The 15,811-nt window shown below is 54.2% G+C and overlaps 1 protein-coding gene across 27 annotated transcripts in view; it reads left to right on the top strand.

The window, feature by feature from the left end:
* Window positions 1–6,883, top strand: part of RBFOX2 (RNA binding fox-1 homolog 2) — a 157,508-nt gene extending 150,625 nt beyond the window's left edge. For all 27 annotated transcript variants that reach the window (XM_038172987.2, XM_072038113.1, XM_038172988.2 and 24 more), the window contains one exon: window positions 930–6,883. In XM_038172987.2, the coding sequence (XP_038028915.1) occupies window positions 930–984 (55 nt within the window). In that variant the 3' untranslated portion in view covers window positions 985–6,883. The remainder of the gene's footprint in view (window positions 1–929) is intronic.
* Window positions 6,884–15,811: the final 8,928 nt, after the last annotated feature.

Here is a 15,811-nt window from a genome sequence, read left to right on the forward strand (position 1 = left end):
GGAGGTTGAAGGATGACCAAAAACATCAGGAGCCAGAATGTCGTTGCTGACTCAGTATAACCATATCAAGGAGATGGATAGAGCAAGAACCAGCAGTGGCTGGAGATGCCGGACATCCTTTCTTGCCTTTTTCATTAACTTAATTAAGAGCTTTTTAGAGCTCTGTTGCACGAGGAGAAATCAGCCCAAGGGAAAGCGAGGGAATAAGTTGTTCTTGTGACATCTTGCAGCAAAGCTGCTCCACTTGGTTCCCTCTTCCACCGGCGGAAGGATGCGGCGTCCTGCCTGCCAGCAGGAGTTACACAAGGGCAGGGATGAGGTATATTGGCAGAGGACAGGAGCAGCACAGCTTGCTGAAAACACGTGCTTGCCCATCTGCTTCCAGCCAGGGCAGGAGCTGTGGTGCTGCAAAGGCTGCAACGCAAATGTGCGAGGAGGAAAAGACACCCACATGCAGCTGGCTGCAGTGGAGCACCTCCCTTTGGGCTCAGCGCATTACGCGGGTTCCCGTTAGGGTCAGTGGAGGAAAAGCAGGGATTTCTAGGATACCAGGTCATCGTGTCTGTTTTAGATCTCCACCTTAAGGTGAGGTGGAGAGCATCCTGGAAGTGTGTGGCTGCTATCCAAAAAGTCAGTCTAGACAGCTGGCTCAGAGGTTATGACCTGTGAGTCCCGCCTCTGGTACTGAACTCCCTGTGACTTGGGCTTGCCAAAGTTCGCCTCCAGCTGTGAGCACGTCCTCCAGAGCTATGTTTTTTGGTTTTTGCAGGCAGAGTTCTCCTCTCTTACTCCTTAGGGGGACTGATGGTTGCGGGTCAGTGCCAGGACACTTCCATTAATCCTTCTGAGAGCGTTTGGGCACTGCCCCGGAAGGTTTCTTCCAGGTTCGCTACCTAACAACCTCTTCTCTTCTCCTTTAATTTCTACAGGCGAGTTTATACCGAGGTGGCTACAGCCGATTTGCCCCCTACTGAAGTGACGTGAGCCCCCTGCAAGTGGGACAGCCCCCCCAGTTCATGAGGCCTGGCTATTGCAATATTTACTAGTAGAGGAACTCTATAGCAAGATGAGGAGGAAAAACAAAAAACAAAAGAGAAAATACTTTTTTATACCTCACTATGTTCTTTGAATATGTATTTTTTTTCCTTTAAATTTCTGCCTTTAATTCTTTTGTTCCAAAGATTGTGCTTTTTTTTTTTTTTGGTTGTTTTATTTTTTTTTTGTTTGTTTTCCTTTTATTTTTTTTTTTAACTGTGGTAAAAATAATGCATTTCCGTGTCTGTATGTTGGTGCATAGCTTATCCTACCAATCACGGAAAAGGCGATTAGCGTTAAGGAAAGCTGTTAGAAACCGAATATCATGCAATTAATCAGGAACACACAGACAGAGTTACTTCCCTGGGTCTGGTGCTTGGTGCCTGGGAGACAGGAGGACGTGAGGGAGAAGTCTCCACCTGCTGTGTTTCTGGTCTGCAGAAGGAAGCACTCCCTGGCTGTGGCTGGGACCTAAATGCTGGTGGGAAATAGTCATTTACACGCGGAAAAAGGGGGAAATGCAGAGACTTTCCTCGTTTTTTATCACCATCTGACGCGCACAGGTTTGGGACAGTTGCAGCAGTGTCAGGACTTTAGACTTGGCAAGAGAAGATTTCCTCAACCTGCCCAAAGACTTTGGCTGTTACCCGCTGTATAGGGGACGAGACTTTGAAAGGAGTTTTTTTGCGGAGGATGATCTTCCCCCTACACACAACTTACTCTAGCTGATTGTTGTCCGTTGCTGGTGGCTGTAATTACCTTAGTTTCACATCCTCCTTTTCAAGATCTTTCTCCCTTGCTGTCCCCTTCCTCCCTCTCTTCCTCGAGGAGTGGCAGACGCAATGCACCACCCCACAGAGCACCTCTGCTGCGGACAGCGAGCGGCGACAAGGCGGCGGTGAGGCCTCGATGACGAAGAAACTGAGGCTGAAGACTCAAGCAGCAGAGCCGTGCTCGGGCACGCCGAGGTCCAGCCCGCGAGGTCTCTCTCCTCCTGCTCATCCTGAGCTGCTCAGGCACTACTGCAAGTGACCTGTTCCAAATAACACGAGCGAGACAAACGAGTCATGTATAAGCTGCTGAGGTGAGGGTCACGCATGTGGGTTCGTGGCGGGGGAAGAGCGTTGTGTACATCCAAGCGTGATCCTGAGGTAGATTTGTTTAGGTCCGGAGTTTGAGGGGAGGCAGAAGCGGCTTGCACAAGCTCTGAATTCATAGGAACGTCCCACCACAAGCTGTATCCAGGGCCCTCACAGAGCCACGTTGCAAACCCCGGGGCCGTTTTGCTCAGCCTGCCATAGAAAGCTGACGCCCCTGGGCTGCCGGGTCCGTATTGACACTACATATGATAAGATTTGGAAGAGGAGAGACCGTTCAGGGGAGGACAGAGCTGGCTTTTTAGCTGACGGCAGGAGCAGTGCTGCGGCGGGGAGCTGCCGCTCTCCAGCCCTCCCCGCTCAGCCGCTGGCCCCGAGCGCTCCCAGCAACCCCGATGCTCAGAGGCAGGTGCTCTTGTGCTCTCTCTGACCCTGTGTTAGCCTAAAAAAACCTGCACTTCTCTGCCTCAACTCTCTCACTTGGTACTGGGGTGAGCGTTTCACCCCCAGAAGGGCTGCTTGGAGCACGGGTTGGTTGGTGGAGCCTCTCCCAGCTCCTGCCGCACGCCTTCTTCTCCACCCCCAGCTGATACCAGAATAGGAAACCTCCTGCATTTAACACTAAGCGGTGTCAGCCAGCAGAGCTCCCCGAGGAGGTGTCCTGGCCCAGCCATGCACAACCACGCGTTTTTTTTCCTCTTCCCCAGCGAAACACGCAGCCTCTCTGGGCGCAGCAGAGAGGAGGCACCGAAAGGAGAAGGATGGGGAAGCCATGAGTTAAGCTAGCGACCCTAAAGCTATTGATTCTCTGGAGGAATAGCTAGAAAAAGGGGACACCAAACTGCCAGCCTGTTGGCCACCTTTTGTTGTTGTTGTTTTTGTTTTTTTTTTTTTTCCTGGTTTTGTTGTTGGTTTTTATTAATTTTTTTTTTTCCAAGCCAAAGTTTGGTTTGTTGCTGTTATGACAATTTTTTTTGTTGTTTGTATATAAATATTTTAGTTAGATTGAAAACGGGGAAGGGGGGAACAGGGCGGTCGGGGGCTTTCACAAAACCTAGGAAACGAGGGGAAGCGGGGGGCACGCGGGGGGCTTTGGCTGAGCTGAGGGAGGAGGCGGGGGTAGGAACGGCCGCGCTCGCCCTCCCCGCCCCCCGTCCTGCGGTTCAGTTCAGCTGGTTCTGACTGCGGCTCCCCAAAAAGCTGGGCTCGCCCTCCCCGCGTGCCCTCCCTTGCCCCTGGCGGTGCAATCGTCCCCGTCCCCAGCTCTGCCTCTCTCTCGGCCCCTTCCTGCCTCCCGGCGCAGTCTATGCACGGCGGCTTCAGCCCACCCCGCGGCTCCTGAGAGTCGGAGGGCTTGCGTGCGGAAGCGCCCACCCTTTGCGGGGCCGCAGTCAGTCCTCTGCTGTAGGATCTCCGAGTGATGCCTGCTCCACGCCAGCCAGCCTGGGGCCTCCCCGAGCCCGGCCAGCTCCCCTCGTGCCCCGGAGTTAATTTGTCACCGCGTCCCCGGCCACCCGCTCGTGGTGCCTGGAGCGCTGGAGGCGGCTGGCTCTGCGGAGCGCCGCGCCTCCCAAAAGCTTCCCCGCCAGCTTGAGGCTTTGCAGCGAGGTTTCTGGAGGAGATGCTGTGCCACGGCGGCAGCGCCGCGCTTTCTTCTTGGCAAACAGCAGCTCCGGGTTCGCTCGGAGGCGCAGCGAGCTGGCTTGAGATGGGTTCAGGGCAGCCAAGCCTTGGTTATGTACCCATCTTTTGGAGAAGCGAGGACAAAGCCTATATCTCCCTATGCAAAATGATTGACTCTTCATGAGTTAACCCCGGGCCCAGACAGCAGCGAGTGCTTGTCCCGGAGATGGATCTGCAGGCGCGAGTCCCCAGGGCTTGGCTTTCAAAGGGAAAACCTGCACGAGGCGGGCTGGCAAAGAGCTTGCTGCTTGCCACCTTGCCCGGTGGCACCGGGATTCCTCTTGGTGTGGAGGACGAGACGTTCCTCGAAGTGTTGCTGTCTGTACTGTCTTGCAGTAGGTCTGGCCAGCACAGCATATTAATACCGGTATAATTTTGGATTGAAGTGCTAATTTTTTTATTTTTTAATTATTATTTTTTCTTTTGAAACCTGCTGGTCCGTCTGTCCGTGTGGATATAGAGTTGTGCTGGTACAAAGGTGAGCTCTTACTGGCGTAGCACGTGCCCTGCTGGGAACGCCTCGCAGCGCTCCTGCACCCCGATGTGACCGTCCCCGTGCTGGGCAGGCTGCCCCGTGGGGTTTGGGACCTGGAGCCAGCAGGGAGCCCGGTGTGAGCCTCCTGCAGCGCTCCGGCAGGCGAAGCAGTCGTGCAGATCCCGTGAGGTGAGCTCGGGCAGACAAAGCCGTGTTTCTCGGCTGCTGAAGTGCCCGAGAGCTGCGGGCTGGGCGCAGCGAGGGCTTGCTGGGGAGCTGCGGGATGCTCAGGGCTCTGTCGGTGGTCATCAAGGACGATGTGGGAGCAGTCGGGGCGCTCCTCCAGGTCTGTTTCCCCGTCCCTAAAGCGAGAGGGCAGCCGCTTGGCTCCTGGTCTGAGATCTGTGGGTGCGAAGTGCACGGCGAGGGCTGAGGGGGGCTGTCTGAACAGCAGGCTCAAACGTGAGGCGGCTGTGACACCGAGTCGTCACCCAGCCTTTTCCTTCTGGAAAGAGTCTCGGGCACCAGGCAGAGCCTCCCAGCCCTTACCCAGTTCATCCCCAGCCCGTCCCCGTTCACATCGTCCTGTCCCAGCCCTGAGAGCAGAGGAGATCACGCCTAGGGGAGCACTTAGAAATCGACTAAAGGGAAAAGCAGGGGCGAGCTCTGGGTCTGGCTCCAAAGGGGAAGGATGCCCGTGGGGTCGGGGGATGCTGTCCCCGGTTTCGGAGGGGCGATGTGTGAAGCGTGTTACCTGTTTGCACTGTTTTAATATAGGATGGGGCTGTGGGGGGGTGGGTGGGGGGGGAGAAAACCAACAAGAAGCAGCAACCCAACCTAGTGAACGCGATGAACATCCGATGTAGACTTCTCTGTTTTTATTTTGTCATGCTCTTGGAAAAAAATGTCCAACATTTTTGTAGTATACACCAGTGAGACTTGATTCTTTGTTGCATAAAACACTATTTTTGGTGATGTTAATGTCTGAAAAGCCTCTTCCCTCCCCCCCACCTTACCGGTTGCCCTCTCCACCCTCTCCACCCCGGTAAAACTCCTCTTCTGCAAGGAAAACTCCAGTCACCCAGGCAAGCAGGAGGCCGATGGCCGGAGTGCGAAATGGGGCCCTTCCCAAGCAGGCTCTGGGGTTTCTCCCTGGTACGCGTTCCCCTAGCCAGGAGTTTGCAGGACAGCCCCCGGCCCTCTGCAGCGCACACAGCAGCAGCAGCAGACCCAGCGGGACGTGGGGACACCCACCTCCCGGCTCCGTTGCTGCTGCTGACCCTGGAAGGCAATTTTTTGGGGTGTTGGAAAGCTCTGGCAGCGATTGCCCTCGGGGCACGGGGCTGAGCGCCTGCAGGGCCCGGCACCCGCGTCCCCTGCAGCCTCTTGGCACGTGGTGGGACAAGGGCACTCCAGCCAAAAGCCTCGCCCCATCTCACCAGGAGATGGCTGGTGTCCGAAGCCGTCCACCCCAACAGTCATTTTTTGGCTGGCAGTCAGCAAAATGCCAGTTCATCTTGATTTTTTTTTTTTAATTTTTAATTTTTAATTTTTTTTTTCCTTCCCTGAAGTGGGTCAGTAATAAGTCTCCTGCCAGATTGCCAGCTCTCCGCCGCTGGAGGGGCTCGTTGTTTCCCCCAGGAGCCAGTTCCTTACAGAAGCCAGAAATCAGGCCTCCCACCGGAGCAGTCTCGGTTTGCTCATGTTTTTTTTTTTTTTTTATTTTTCTGTTTTTTTTTTTTTTTATTATTTTTCTGTTATTTTGTGTGCGCACGCATGGTGTAGTTTTGGCAGCTTGGTTCGGCTGCGCTATCAAGTGACGAAATAATCCTCTCTTACCCCAGGGGATACGATTTGTTTTGGTTTCTTTTTTTTTTTTTTTTCCTTTTTCTTTTTTTTTTCCTTTTTTTTTTTTTTTTTTAAATCTGATAAATCCTGCTTGTACATAGCTGGAGCTAAAACCTGGGGCTGACAGCGAAGGAGAGCCAGGGCAGGGCCGTAGAGCGCCGTGGAGCTGGCGGAGCATTTTACTGACCTCACAGGCTGATCTACTTGAGACTTGGAGATTTTCCGTGCCAGGCTGAGATGCCGCAGCACCTCCAAAGGCAGCGACCGACTCGCCCCTTCACGCGGCCTCCCCAGCACCTCCCATTGCCAGGTACCGCCGGGGAGCAGGACGTGTCCCCCCGCGGGACGCGGTCCCTTCCCCCTGGATCATTTCCTAGGACTCCCGAGCCGCTTGCCCAGGGTCCCATTTCCCTGCCGACTCTGGAGAAGCAGTATCTGCATCCCAGGGCTTTGTGACAGCCTCTAACTTCCCGCCCCCCCCTCGTTAAGTATCATATTGTATAGTAGCTTTCAGACCATACAGTATTCATTGGGTTATTCCTATTATTATCAAGTAGCTGGAATTGTGAAGGTCGGAGTAGTTAGATCTTTAGCTTTTATTCCTTTTTTTTGTATTACTATCCATGTGTATAAATTATTGATCATGTTGCTGGCTTTTATAAACTCTAAGCAAGGGGGGAAACCCTTCCTAACCCTTTGCAAATGGTAATGAAGCACTGTTTTTAAATAAAAGAGAGAAACACCACCCTGCTGCCTCCTGCCTCTTCTCTGTTTTGCTGTGCCCCAGGTGAGGTGCGCTGGTGCCATCCATCTCCCCGCCGGCCACCACGTGAAGAAAGGGGGGAGCTGCTTGGAAGAACGAGCCTGGAGATGTCGTAGCACCAAGAAAGGGCGAAGCCTTGGCAAGCTTCACCAGCAAAACCTCAGCCTGGTGTGCTCGTGCTCCAAGCAACCCCACTCTTTTCCCCGCTGCCCGTTAGCAGAAAGCGCCGGGTGTTTGCCGAGCGATAGGGAGCCTTTTTTCCCCCCCCCCCAAACCTAATCTGTGTTTGAACCCGTCAGCTTGGAAGGCCACGTGGCCGTTTCCAGTGGCAGTATCGGTGTTTTTTCTTTCATGCCTGTGTAGCCGGGCTCCCGCTGCTGGCGTTAGCGCGGGTTTGATCGTTAACGCGCCCGGCTGGAAGCCGCCACGCTTGTGTCGGGCAGAAATCTCCGCCGGGAGCTCGGCCCCGGCTTTTAATCACCGCTCCCGTTGTCCTGCCTGCAAAAGGAGCATCGCGGCGGACGAGGGGAGCTTCATTCATATTCCGTGGAGCGCTCCGAGATCCTCAAGTGAGAGATGCCGTGCAGATATATACACAAATAATCAGATGCCTTTTCCGCTGAAACGATCCTAAAAATAACAAATAATAAATCCCAGTGGGCAATTTGCAAGTAATTATGGAAACACAGCCGAGTGAAATGATACAGCGGAGCAGGCCGAATACAGTTGAGGGCAGCACACGGTTATTTATTTTTATTTTTATTTTATTTTTTTTGGAGCTGCAGGACTCCGGGCGCAAAGGGAAGGGGGTTCGGGGTGCCCCCGGGCGGCGGGGCCGTGGGTAGCGCTGCGGGGAGGAGCGCGCTCCCGGAGCATTCCTCCGCGGTGTTTACCGAGGAGCTGCAGTGTGTTCCTGTCAGATGATGCTCATTTCGTTCTAACAATAACCCGGGAGGATGTTCAGCAGAAACTGCTAAAATTAGACGCCTGGAAGTCAGGGCTGGGTGATTGTCACCGAGGAGCTGGTTTGGGGGAGCCGGGAGGGGTCTCGAAACGAAGCCCCCTCCGTGCCGGGACAAAGGTGGAAGGCAGGGGTGATCTTAAAAAGTGAAGTAAAGGTGTTGTACGTATCAACCTGCCTTCATTTCAAGGCAAAGCAATAAAATGGCTGATCCTGGAATGGGCTAACAAGCCCTTAAAGGTGTCGCATTGCTCAAGGCGGGCTCATCGGGAGCGGAGCTCGCCCAAGGAAGCTGACACCGGTTCTTTGAACAGACTGCGGGTTGGTTGAGGAAAAGAGTGCTGCCGGCTTAAAGCGTTTCCCTTCTGCAAGTGTAAATAACAATAAATAATGGATGATTCACGAGGCGGTTGTGGCTGAGCCCCAGCCGCAGCGCGCGTTTCGGCGTGCGTGGGCAGCTTCTGCAAAGGCTGGAGGTACCACAGTCCCGGCGGTCCCAAAACTGCTCAGTGAAAAGATTTAAACCCCAAATCCTAATGCAGGGAGAAGCCCTGACCAGCAGCAGAGCCGACCTGTGCTCAGGGGTTTGCTGCTGGCCTCCTGTTGCCCGCACTGCCGCGGGGCTGAGAGCCCGAGCATCCCTCTGATGGGAAGACCTCAGCAGCTGCTGTGGGAGGGAGCGTTGCCTGCACGCTTCCTTTCTGTCCTTATAAAAAGAGCTACCTATCTGTTTATTCCCCCAAAAGAAGGATCACTCACTGCTCTCTGGAAGCACCTTACAAGGCGCAGAGATCTGGCTTTTCCTAGGGCTGTAACACACCCTGGCGTTCGGGCCTCGAGGCGAGAAAAACTCCAGCCCTACGCGCCGCGGGCGGACGGAGGGACTTGGCTGCAGTGAGTTATTGCTGAGGAATTCCTAAATGTCACCCAGCCCCGCGAGCTCCGGTGCCTCAGGCTGCCCAGCCTCGACCTTCACTGCGGGTGCACCACCCACGGGCCTGGCTCCAGCTCCAGCCCTTCACCCTGGGCTCGCAGGGAGCCTCCAGCCCCAACCCCGGGGTGCTGCCGGTCCTTTTTCTGCTGTCTGGTGGAGGCAGCCCCACAAACCCAGCCCGGCCTTGGCATGCTGCACCCAGCGAGCCCTCGCCTGGCTCCTCGCAGCCCCTCGGCGCTCGGCTCCCTCGCTGCAGCCCGCGGGCACCCGGAGCAGCTGTCCCACTTTGCGGAAACTTTTCTTGCCTTTTTAAGGACATGCCGAGTGCCGTGCTCTAACTTTAGCACAAAGGTATGGTTGACTTGGCTTTTTTTTTTTTCTTTTTTTTTTTTTTTCCCTTCTCTTTATTAATGGATGGATATAAATACATCTGCTCTCGGTGCCTGTCTTGTTCTTCCATGTGTAAACACCCAGCTCTGCCCCGGCTCTTTTTGATGATAAATTCCTCAGCTTTTGAATCACAAATCACTTTGTGTGTGTGTGTGTGTGTGTGTGTGCCGGGAGGAAGCGTCAAAGCGCAAAGTCACTTTGCTTTTTATAGCAGCGGCGCTCTCCAGCTGAACTTGGCTCAGAAATCACTGATTTCACGGAGCCCTGCAGCAGCAGCAGCAGCAGCCCCTGCGTGTTTCCATCGCTGCTAAAATAGCCTTCGTGCCCAGCCGGAGCCCTCATGCCACGGAGCCAGAGCACTGCCCTCCTCCATTATTTACCAAGGGTGCCCCCGTCCTCCCCGCCCCGCAGGCTGGGGAACCTCTCCGCACGGTGCAAGCACCAGGGCTTTGCTTTTCCCCCTCAGTGCACCCAAGGAAAGGGAAAACCTGGCCTGATCCCAACCCTCAGGAGGTGGGAGGCACCGTGCTGTTCATGCCATGGTGTGAGTGGTGCTGGGGAGAGGAGCCTGGAGGTGTCCTGAGGGCCAAATTGGGCAATGCAGGGGTGAGGGTCTCAGGGGTGTTCCCCTGCAGCGGGGAGCAGGGAGGGTTTCTCCCAGCAGTGGTGAATCCCCCCTTGGCACACGGAGACCCTTCTTTGCTGTCAGTGGGGTGTATGTGTGTGCCTCCATGTCCTGCTTGCAAGCCCTGTGGATTCGTGTGGCTCCGTGTGCCCTTCTGCTTTTAGCAGGGATCCCGAGAGGCCCCAAAGTGCCCACGTGCAGCCACCCCCTTGCCTCCCCGCAGCCGTGCCTGCACAGCTCCCCCGGGGCCCTGTAGTTCTCAATTACCCCGCTCTGAGCATCCCTGCCCAAAACACAAGGACATTTGCCGTGGGGACAGCAGAGGTGAGGGGTGAATCTCCTCTCCTGTGCACTGCCCACAGTCATTTCCCAATTTCCCAGCTCTGCTTCGTTGCCCTGACTGCTCGGGGCTGCGGGGGGGAGTTGTCCTTGCCAAACCTCCACCTGCACCCTCCAGCAGCCAGGCTGTCCCCACGGGACACAGTCCTGTCATGCCCAGAGCCATCAGCGGTGTTTTCATCAGCTTCGTTCTGGCCCCGACTTCACTCCAGACCTGCTTTTAAAGGTTATTTCACATCCAAGACGGAGAAAGTGCACACCATGAGTGTGCCCAAAAGGAATGACCCATGAGAACGATGCGGCTTGGGAAGAGCTGGCGATCCGAGGTAGGAGCAGCAGAAAGGCAGATTTTGGTGGTGTTTGAATGGTCTCTTCTTTAAACGGTGTTCCTGCAAATGTCTTGGAGAGGTCCCAGAGCTTGGTGTTACCAGCCCTCATCTCTCCAGATCACGGTAAGGTGCCTGGGGCTGTGGTATCCCAGGATCTCCTGGCTCTCCAGGTGCAGGATGGCCATTTCCACAGCCAGAGCTGTGCTGCCCCGCTGAGGGCCTGTGGTTATACCGGGAACGGGACCTGCTTCTCCTCCTCAGCCTTGCAAGAGCCACCGAGCACCAACCTGAGGAACAGGGCTAAGACCTGGCTGCTGGTGGCCTGGTCACAGCTGCTTCGTGCAAAGAGAACAAGCCCTCAGGTGGGAAATCTGGGGGCCTGGAGGTGGTCCTAACTCTAAAAGTAGACTCAGAAGGTGACTGAAAGATACAGGGATGGTGCAGCATGGCAGCACGGCACTGGGGAGGCACCTGGGTCCCCTCTGCTGGGAGGTCTGATGGGCTGTGGGCTCTGTTTGGGGACATCACCTCCTGCCCACAACCCCGCATGGTGCCTCCTGCTCCTCACCTAAACCTGAAAAGCACGGCTAGTACCGCACGCTGGAAGTCAGCTTCAGCGATATTTGTGCTCCAGAGATTGCTTCTGCAAGGAGCCATTCACATTCACATTTTCCCTGCCATCGCTGTGGTTTTACCTATTTCTGATATCAAAACGCGGGGGTCATTTGATGCTCAGTTACCGAATTCCCCAGCCCCACCAGCGGGTGCTGTTGCGGTGCCATTGGCACGGGTCCATCACGGAGCTGGGGACGCTGTTCCCAGGTCCGGCTGCCACCCAAATCCCCGACGGCGTTTTAAAGGAGATGTTTGTCTGAGAGGCGATGTTTGCGGGTCGTGTCTATTTTTGCTGCTACGCCGTGTGTTTGTAAATCGGGTTTGAGCAGCGTGCAGTGCCCGCGGCGCGGCTCCGCGCGGCTCATCTGTCATGTCAGAAAGTGGCTTTGAATGTCTGTCTGCTCATCTCAAGCTAAATATTTATTCCGTAATTAGATTGTTTCGTTTCAAAATGCCGTTTATTTATTTATTTATTTCTCATTTATGAACAAGAAGGCAGTGTTTGGCTGCCTAAGCATGGTGGGACCACACGGGTGGTGAGCAAACCGTGTCTGCGGAGCTGGTGAGGGTAGCTGGCCTTCACAAAATGCCCTCTCTTCTTTTCTTCTCTCGCTGTGACAACCATCTCCATCCATTTCCAAGCCAGGATGTGCTGGGATATTGCAGCTGTGTGCACGGAGGTGAGGGAAAAACTTCAGCCCTCCGTGGCCGGGCTGCTCAGCGCTGTGTCCTCCTCGCCGCGCAGACCCCGTGTGGTGTCCGGCCACGCGGAGCCATCCATCCCCATCCAGGTCCCCTCAACTTGGTACAACTGGGACACTGCCCAAGCATCCCTTTAGCACAGCCCTGGTCCTCACAGCTGTGGAAAATGCTGGAGGTCTGGGGCAAATGTGGGTTAATGCTTTTCTGCCACCAGGGCGCCCGAAGTCACGCTCTGGCAGGGACGGAGGGAGGCTGGTACATGCACGCGTGGGCAAAGATAGAAAGGAAGGAGCAAGTTTCATACTTCACTGAGGCACTTGAAAAGCATTTACTGTTGTTGTAATTTCACTCCTGAGCAGACATGGCAAAAACTGCAGCTTCTGGTTTGCTTGTGAGTTCATAGGTGGAAAAAAAAAATTGAGAGAGAGAGAAATAAAACATTGGTGTCAATCTCATTCAGCCTGAAAGCATTTCTTTTTGGCTCCTGGAAAGCCAAAACTCCCCCGACCCTTTGCTCCCTAAATGAGAGGTGTGGGCAGGCAGCGAGCCAGCAGGCAGCATCCTGGTGGCACAACGGGGGGGGGGTCCCTTTGCCCCCAGCTGGGTGGGACGGGCACTGGGATGGCAACTGGTGAAACTGGGCACTTGGTGGTGTGCGGGGAGAGATGGAGCAGGGTGGTCACAAACCGACAGGGCGGGCAGTCGTAGCTGCGTGGATAGTGGGAGACACTAAAGGTAAGAAAGGAGGATTAGGATTTAAATTAAAGTCTAAAATATTACTTCAAAGGGCATGGCGGGTAGCTGAGCTGCTGGGGAAAATGCGCTGAAGTTTGGGGATTTGGTTTTGGGAGCCTCTATGAGTGCGAGCTTCCACGTGGACCTCAACTTGGTGCTAGGGGAGCTCTGCCTCAGAGCACAACATTTTTTAATTATTGAAAATGACCCGTTCTACTTGATCTGAGGCTGAGACCACAAAATATTCCTAACCATGGATGTTTGACCAGGATAGCTTTGGGAAAAAATTGGATGAAGAGAAAATGGGAGCAGCTCCAGAAAGGGATCACTTGCTGCTTGGGCTCCTTTTGGATAAAGGTGATGCTGCCCTCTGAATTGCTTATGGACCACAGGGGAACACGATAAAAAAAATTGTGAGGGGAAGGACGTACTTCTGCTGGGGGAAACGAAGCACGAGGTATGGCTCTGCCATGCTCAGGAGGCCAAGGGCCGATTCCGTGGGATCAGGGCCGAGGCTGGCACCAACTCTCCCTCTTGTGGACATTCCCCTGCACGGTGAGCAGCCCTCAGCCCCCGATGGCTTCATGGCAGGCTGTGGTGGGCTGGTGGGATGTGCGGGCTCTCCAGAACTCCTGGATTCACCAGAAAGCCCTGGAAGATGCCAGTGCCAAACCCAGAGGAGCACAGGTTGCCTGGGAGTAGAGAGGTGCCACATCTGGTGAGACCTCTGCTGCACCCAACGGGGAAGGAACGAAAAGGACCCAGGCTTCGATGAGCAATCTCCAGGCAGATCCTGCTGCAGACCAGCTGGATCTGATCACTGAGTCACCAGCACCAGGGCACGTGGATGAAGGAGAATGATGAAAGCCTGGTGCATGGGGAATTCACCTTTTCCTTTTCCTTTTCCTTTTCCTTTTCCTTTTCCTTTTCCTTTTCCTTTTCCTTTTCCTTTTCCTTTTCCTTTTCCTTTTCCTCTTTCCTTTTCTTTTTCTTTTCTTTTTTCTTTCTTTTTTTTTTTTTTTTCTCTTTCCATTTTCATTATTCCTTTTGAAATGGGCTTGCCTTGAAACTGTTTGTGAAGGGTTGGAAAGCAATTAGTGAATTTGGGGGCTTGCGCGTTGGCTAACCTGTTGCAGAGTCACCAAGTCTCTGGTGGTTTTTAACACCTTCTCCCAGTAGGGCTGCGACCACGTCTGAAATACATTTTGGGGGAGCACATATAAGAGGATTAAAAAATTATAAACCCATGGAGAATTCTGCCTAAGGCTGTTGAACACTGGGATGCAAATACAGCCTTGGGAAGTCCCTTAGTCTCGGGTTGCTGCGATGGAGTAGGGCTGTTCCTGCTCCTTACACTCTGCCTCTGCCTCTGGATGTTGTTGGGGGAAGAGGCGAGATGAGCTTTTAGCTGTCCAGAGATCCTGTGTGTGTCAGATGCTTACAGGTGGGTTTTCCAAAAGCCTGGGACACCCATCAGTGACCCCAAAGAGCTGAGCTGTCTCAAAATATCTGCAGGAAATGAAGATGAGGTGAAACTGCAGGAATGACAACAACAGGGAGAAGATGCAGAACAAATCCCATCCCAAATCCAGAGGGAAATGCCCTGCTCCTGCAGCCAGGCCACCAGTGCAGTGCTCAGGGTGTTCACTGCCACCCGGTGTTGATCTGCTTGAAGAAAACATTCATTTTTTTGCCCAGGATTTTCTGCAGAGGGATCGGTTCCCCCCTGTAAGAGTACTGGATCGCAGAAAGCACTGCTGGATTAGGGACTGCCTACATCGGTGCTCTTCCCAAGAAGGGACAAAGATCTTGTGGTCGCTCTCCTCATGTGGGAATGACAATGCAGAACGGGGCATCAATTCTGGAAGTGGCCAAGGGCAGCTGGAAGCAAGGGCTCGTTAAAAGGCAAGTGCAAGCATCAGCACAAAAACGTGCATCTGGGCTTCCCCGTGGCCTCTCATCTTGCAGAAGCCCCGTGCTCAGGGGATTAGAGGCAAGGGGAATGAAGACGTGGGTCTGATTTCTCCTACAACCTATGCTGTATCCTGGTTAGTTCCCCTACCTCAAGAGGCAGCTCTGGCGTTGGAAGTTTTCACCATTTCGCTCATTTGCAGGTGCCTGAGCCCTCGTGCAAGGTGAGGCACCCCCCAAGGTGCCCTCGCACATGTTCTCTGGCCCTTGCCTTTTCCAGCTGTCCCTCAGCAGGCTGCAGCTGCCAGTACGGTGCTGAGTGTCGGCAGATAAGAGCAAAGAATTCCCCTCTTGCTTTATTATGTCTGTACATAGTACATAGTACAGAAATCCCTGGGTGCCACGATGGTGTTATGAGTTTTAATCCACCTGATTCCTAGAGGTCTCCAGGCTCCTGCTGGTATAACCCATGCTCTTACCTAAAAAAAAAAACAAACAAACATTTCTTCCCTTTGCTCCTGGGATGGGCAATGCTTTACAAGCTGCTTGTTGCCTTCTAACCCTCCTCCTCCTTCCTTTAATGGCACCTGCGTTTTCCCACAGACATCCTCAGCCCTTTTGGGCTCTGGTATCCCAGCCCCAAAGGAGAGCCTTGCAGCTCCACAGGAGCAGAGGTCACTTCCCCTGTCAGCTCCTACTTCACAGCCCAAATATTCTGGTCCTGGACTGCCCTGCTGCTTTCTTGCTCACTCTTCCACCAGATCCAAGTGCCAGCCTGCAATGAGCACCCCGCTTAGCCCAGCTCAATGGTCCATCCAGGCACTGCCTAGCCGAGGGCCTGGGAGCTGTGGATCAGTTGTGTCATGGCTCTGTCCCATCCTGCGCTCCCTCCGAGGGCAGAAAATGACTGAGTCGTGTCTGACAGTCACCAGAGGTCAGATCCTGTGCGTACTGAAGTGAGGGTAAAGCTCCCTCTGGCTTGTACAGGGCCTGACCCCATACTGAGATGCTCCACGCACAGCACAGCTCTGCAGACCCGCAGCCCAGACCTTGCCCTGGTGCTGCCATCTCCTCCTAATCATTCCTCTTCCTTGCAAGCAGGCGCTGGGGTCACCTCCCAGCTGCTGAAATCCATCAGTGTGCGGGAGCCCTGCCTGGAGGCACTGCTAAGAATAGAGCTTAAGGGTGAGATGGAGAGAGGAGAGAGCCTGGAAAAGATTTGGCTGCTGCCAGCACAAGTCAGCCCCCACCAGGTCTCCTGCAAGAGGCAGAGGACATGCAATGCATGCAGCGCCTTTCTCTGACAGCCTTCTGAGCCTGAAAATAAAGCAAACAATGCTCTTGCCTTGCTGTGGCTATAGGATTTGCT

This window comes from Anas platyrhynchos, chromosome 1 (assembly GCF_047663525.1).
Source record: "Anas platyrhynchos isolate ZD024472 breed Pekin duck chromosome 1, IASCAAS_PekinDuck_T2T, whole genome shotgun sequence".
NCBI classification, from domain to species: domain Eukaryota; kingdom Metazoa; phylum Chordata; class Aves; order Anseriformes; family Anatidae; genus Anas; species Anas platyrhynchos.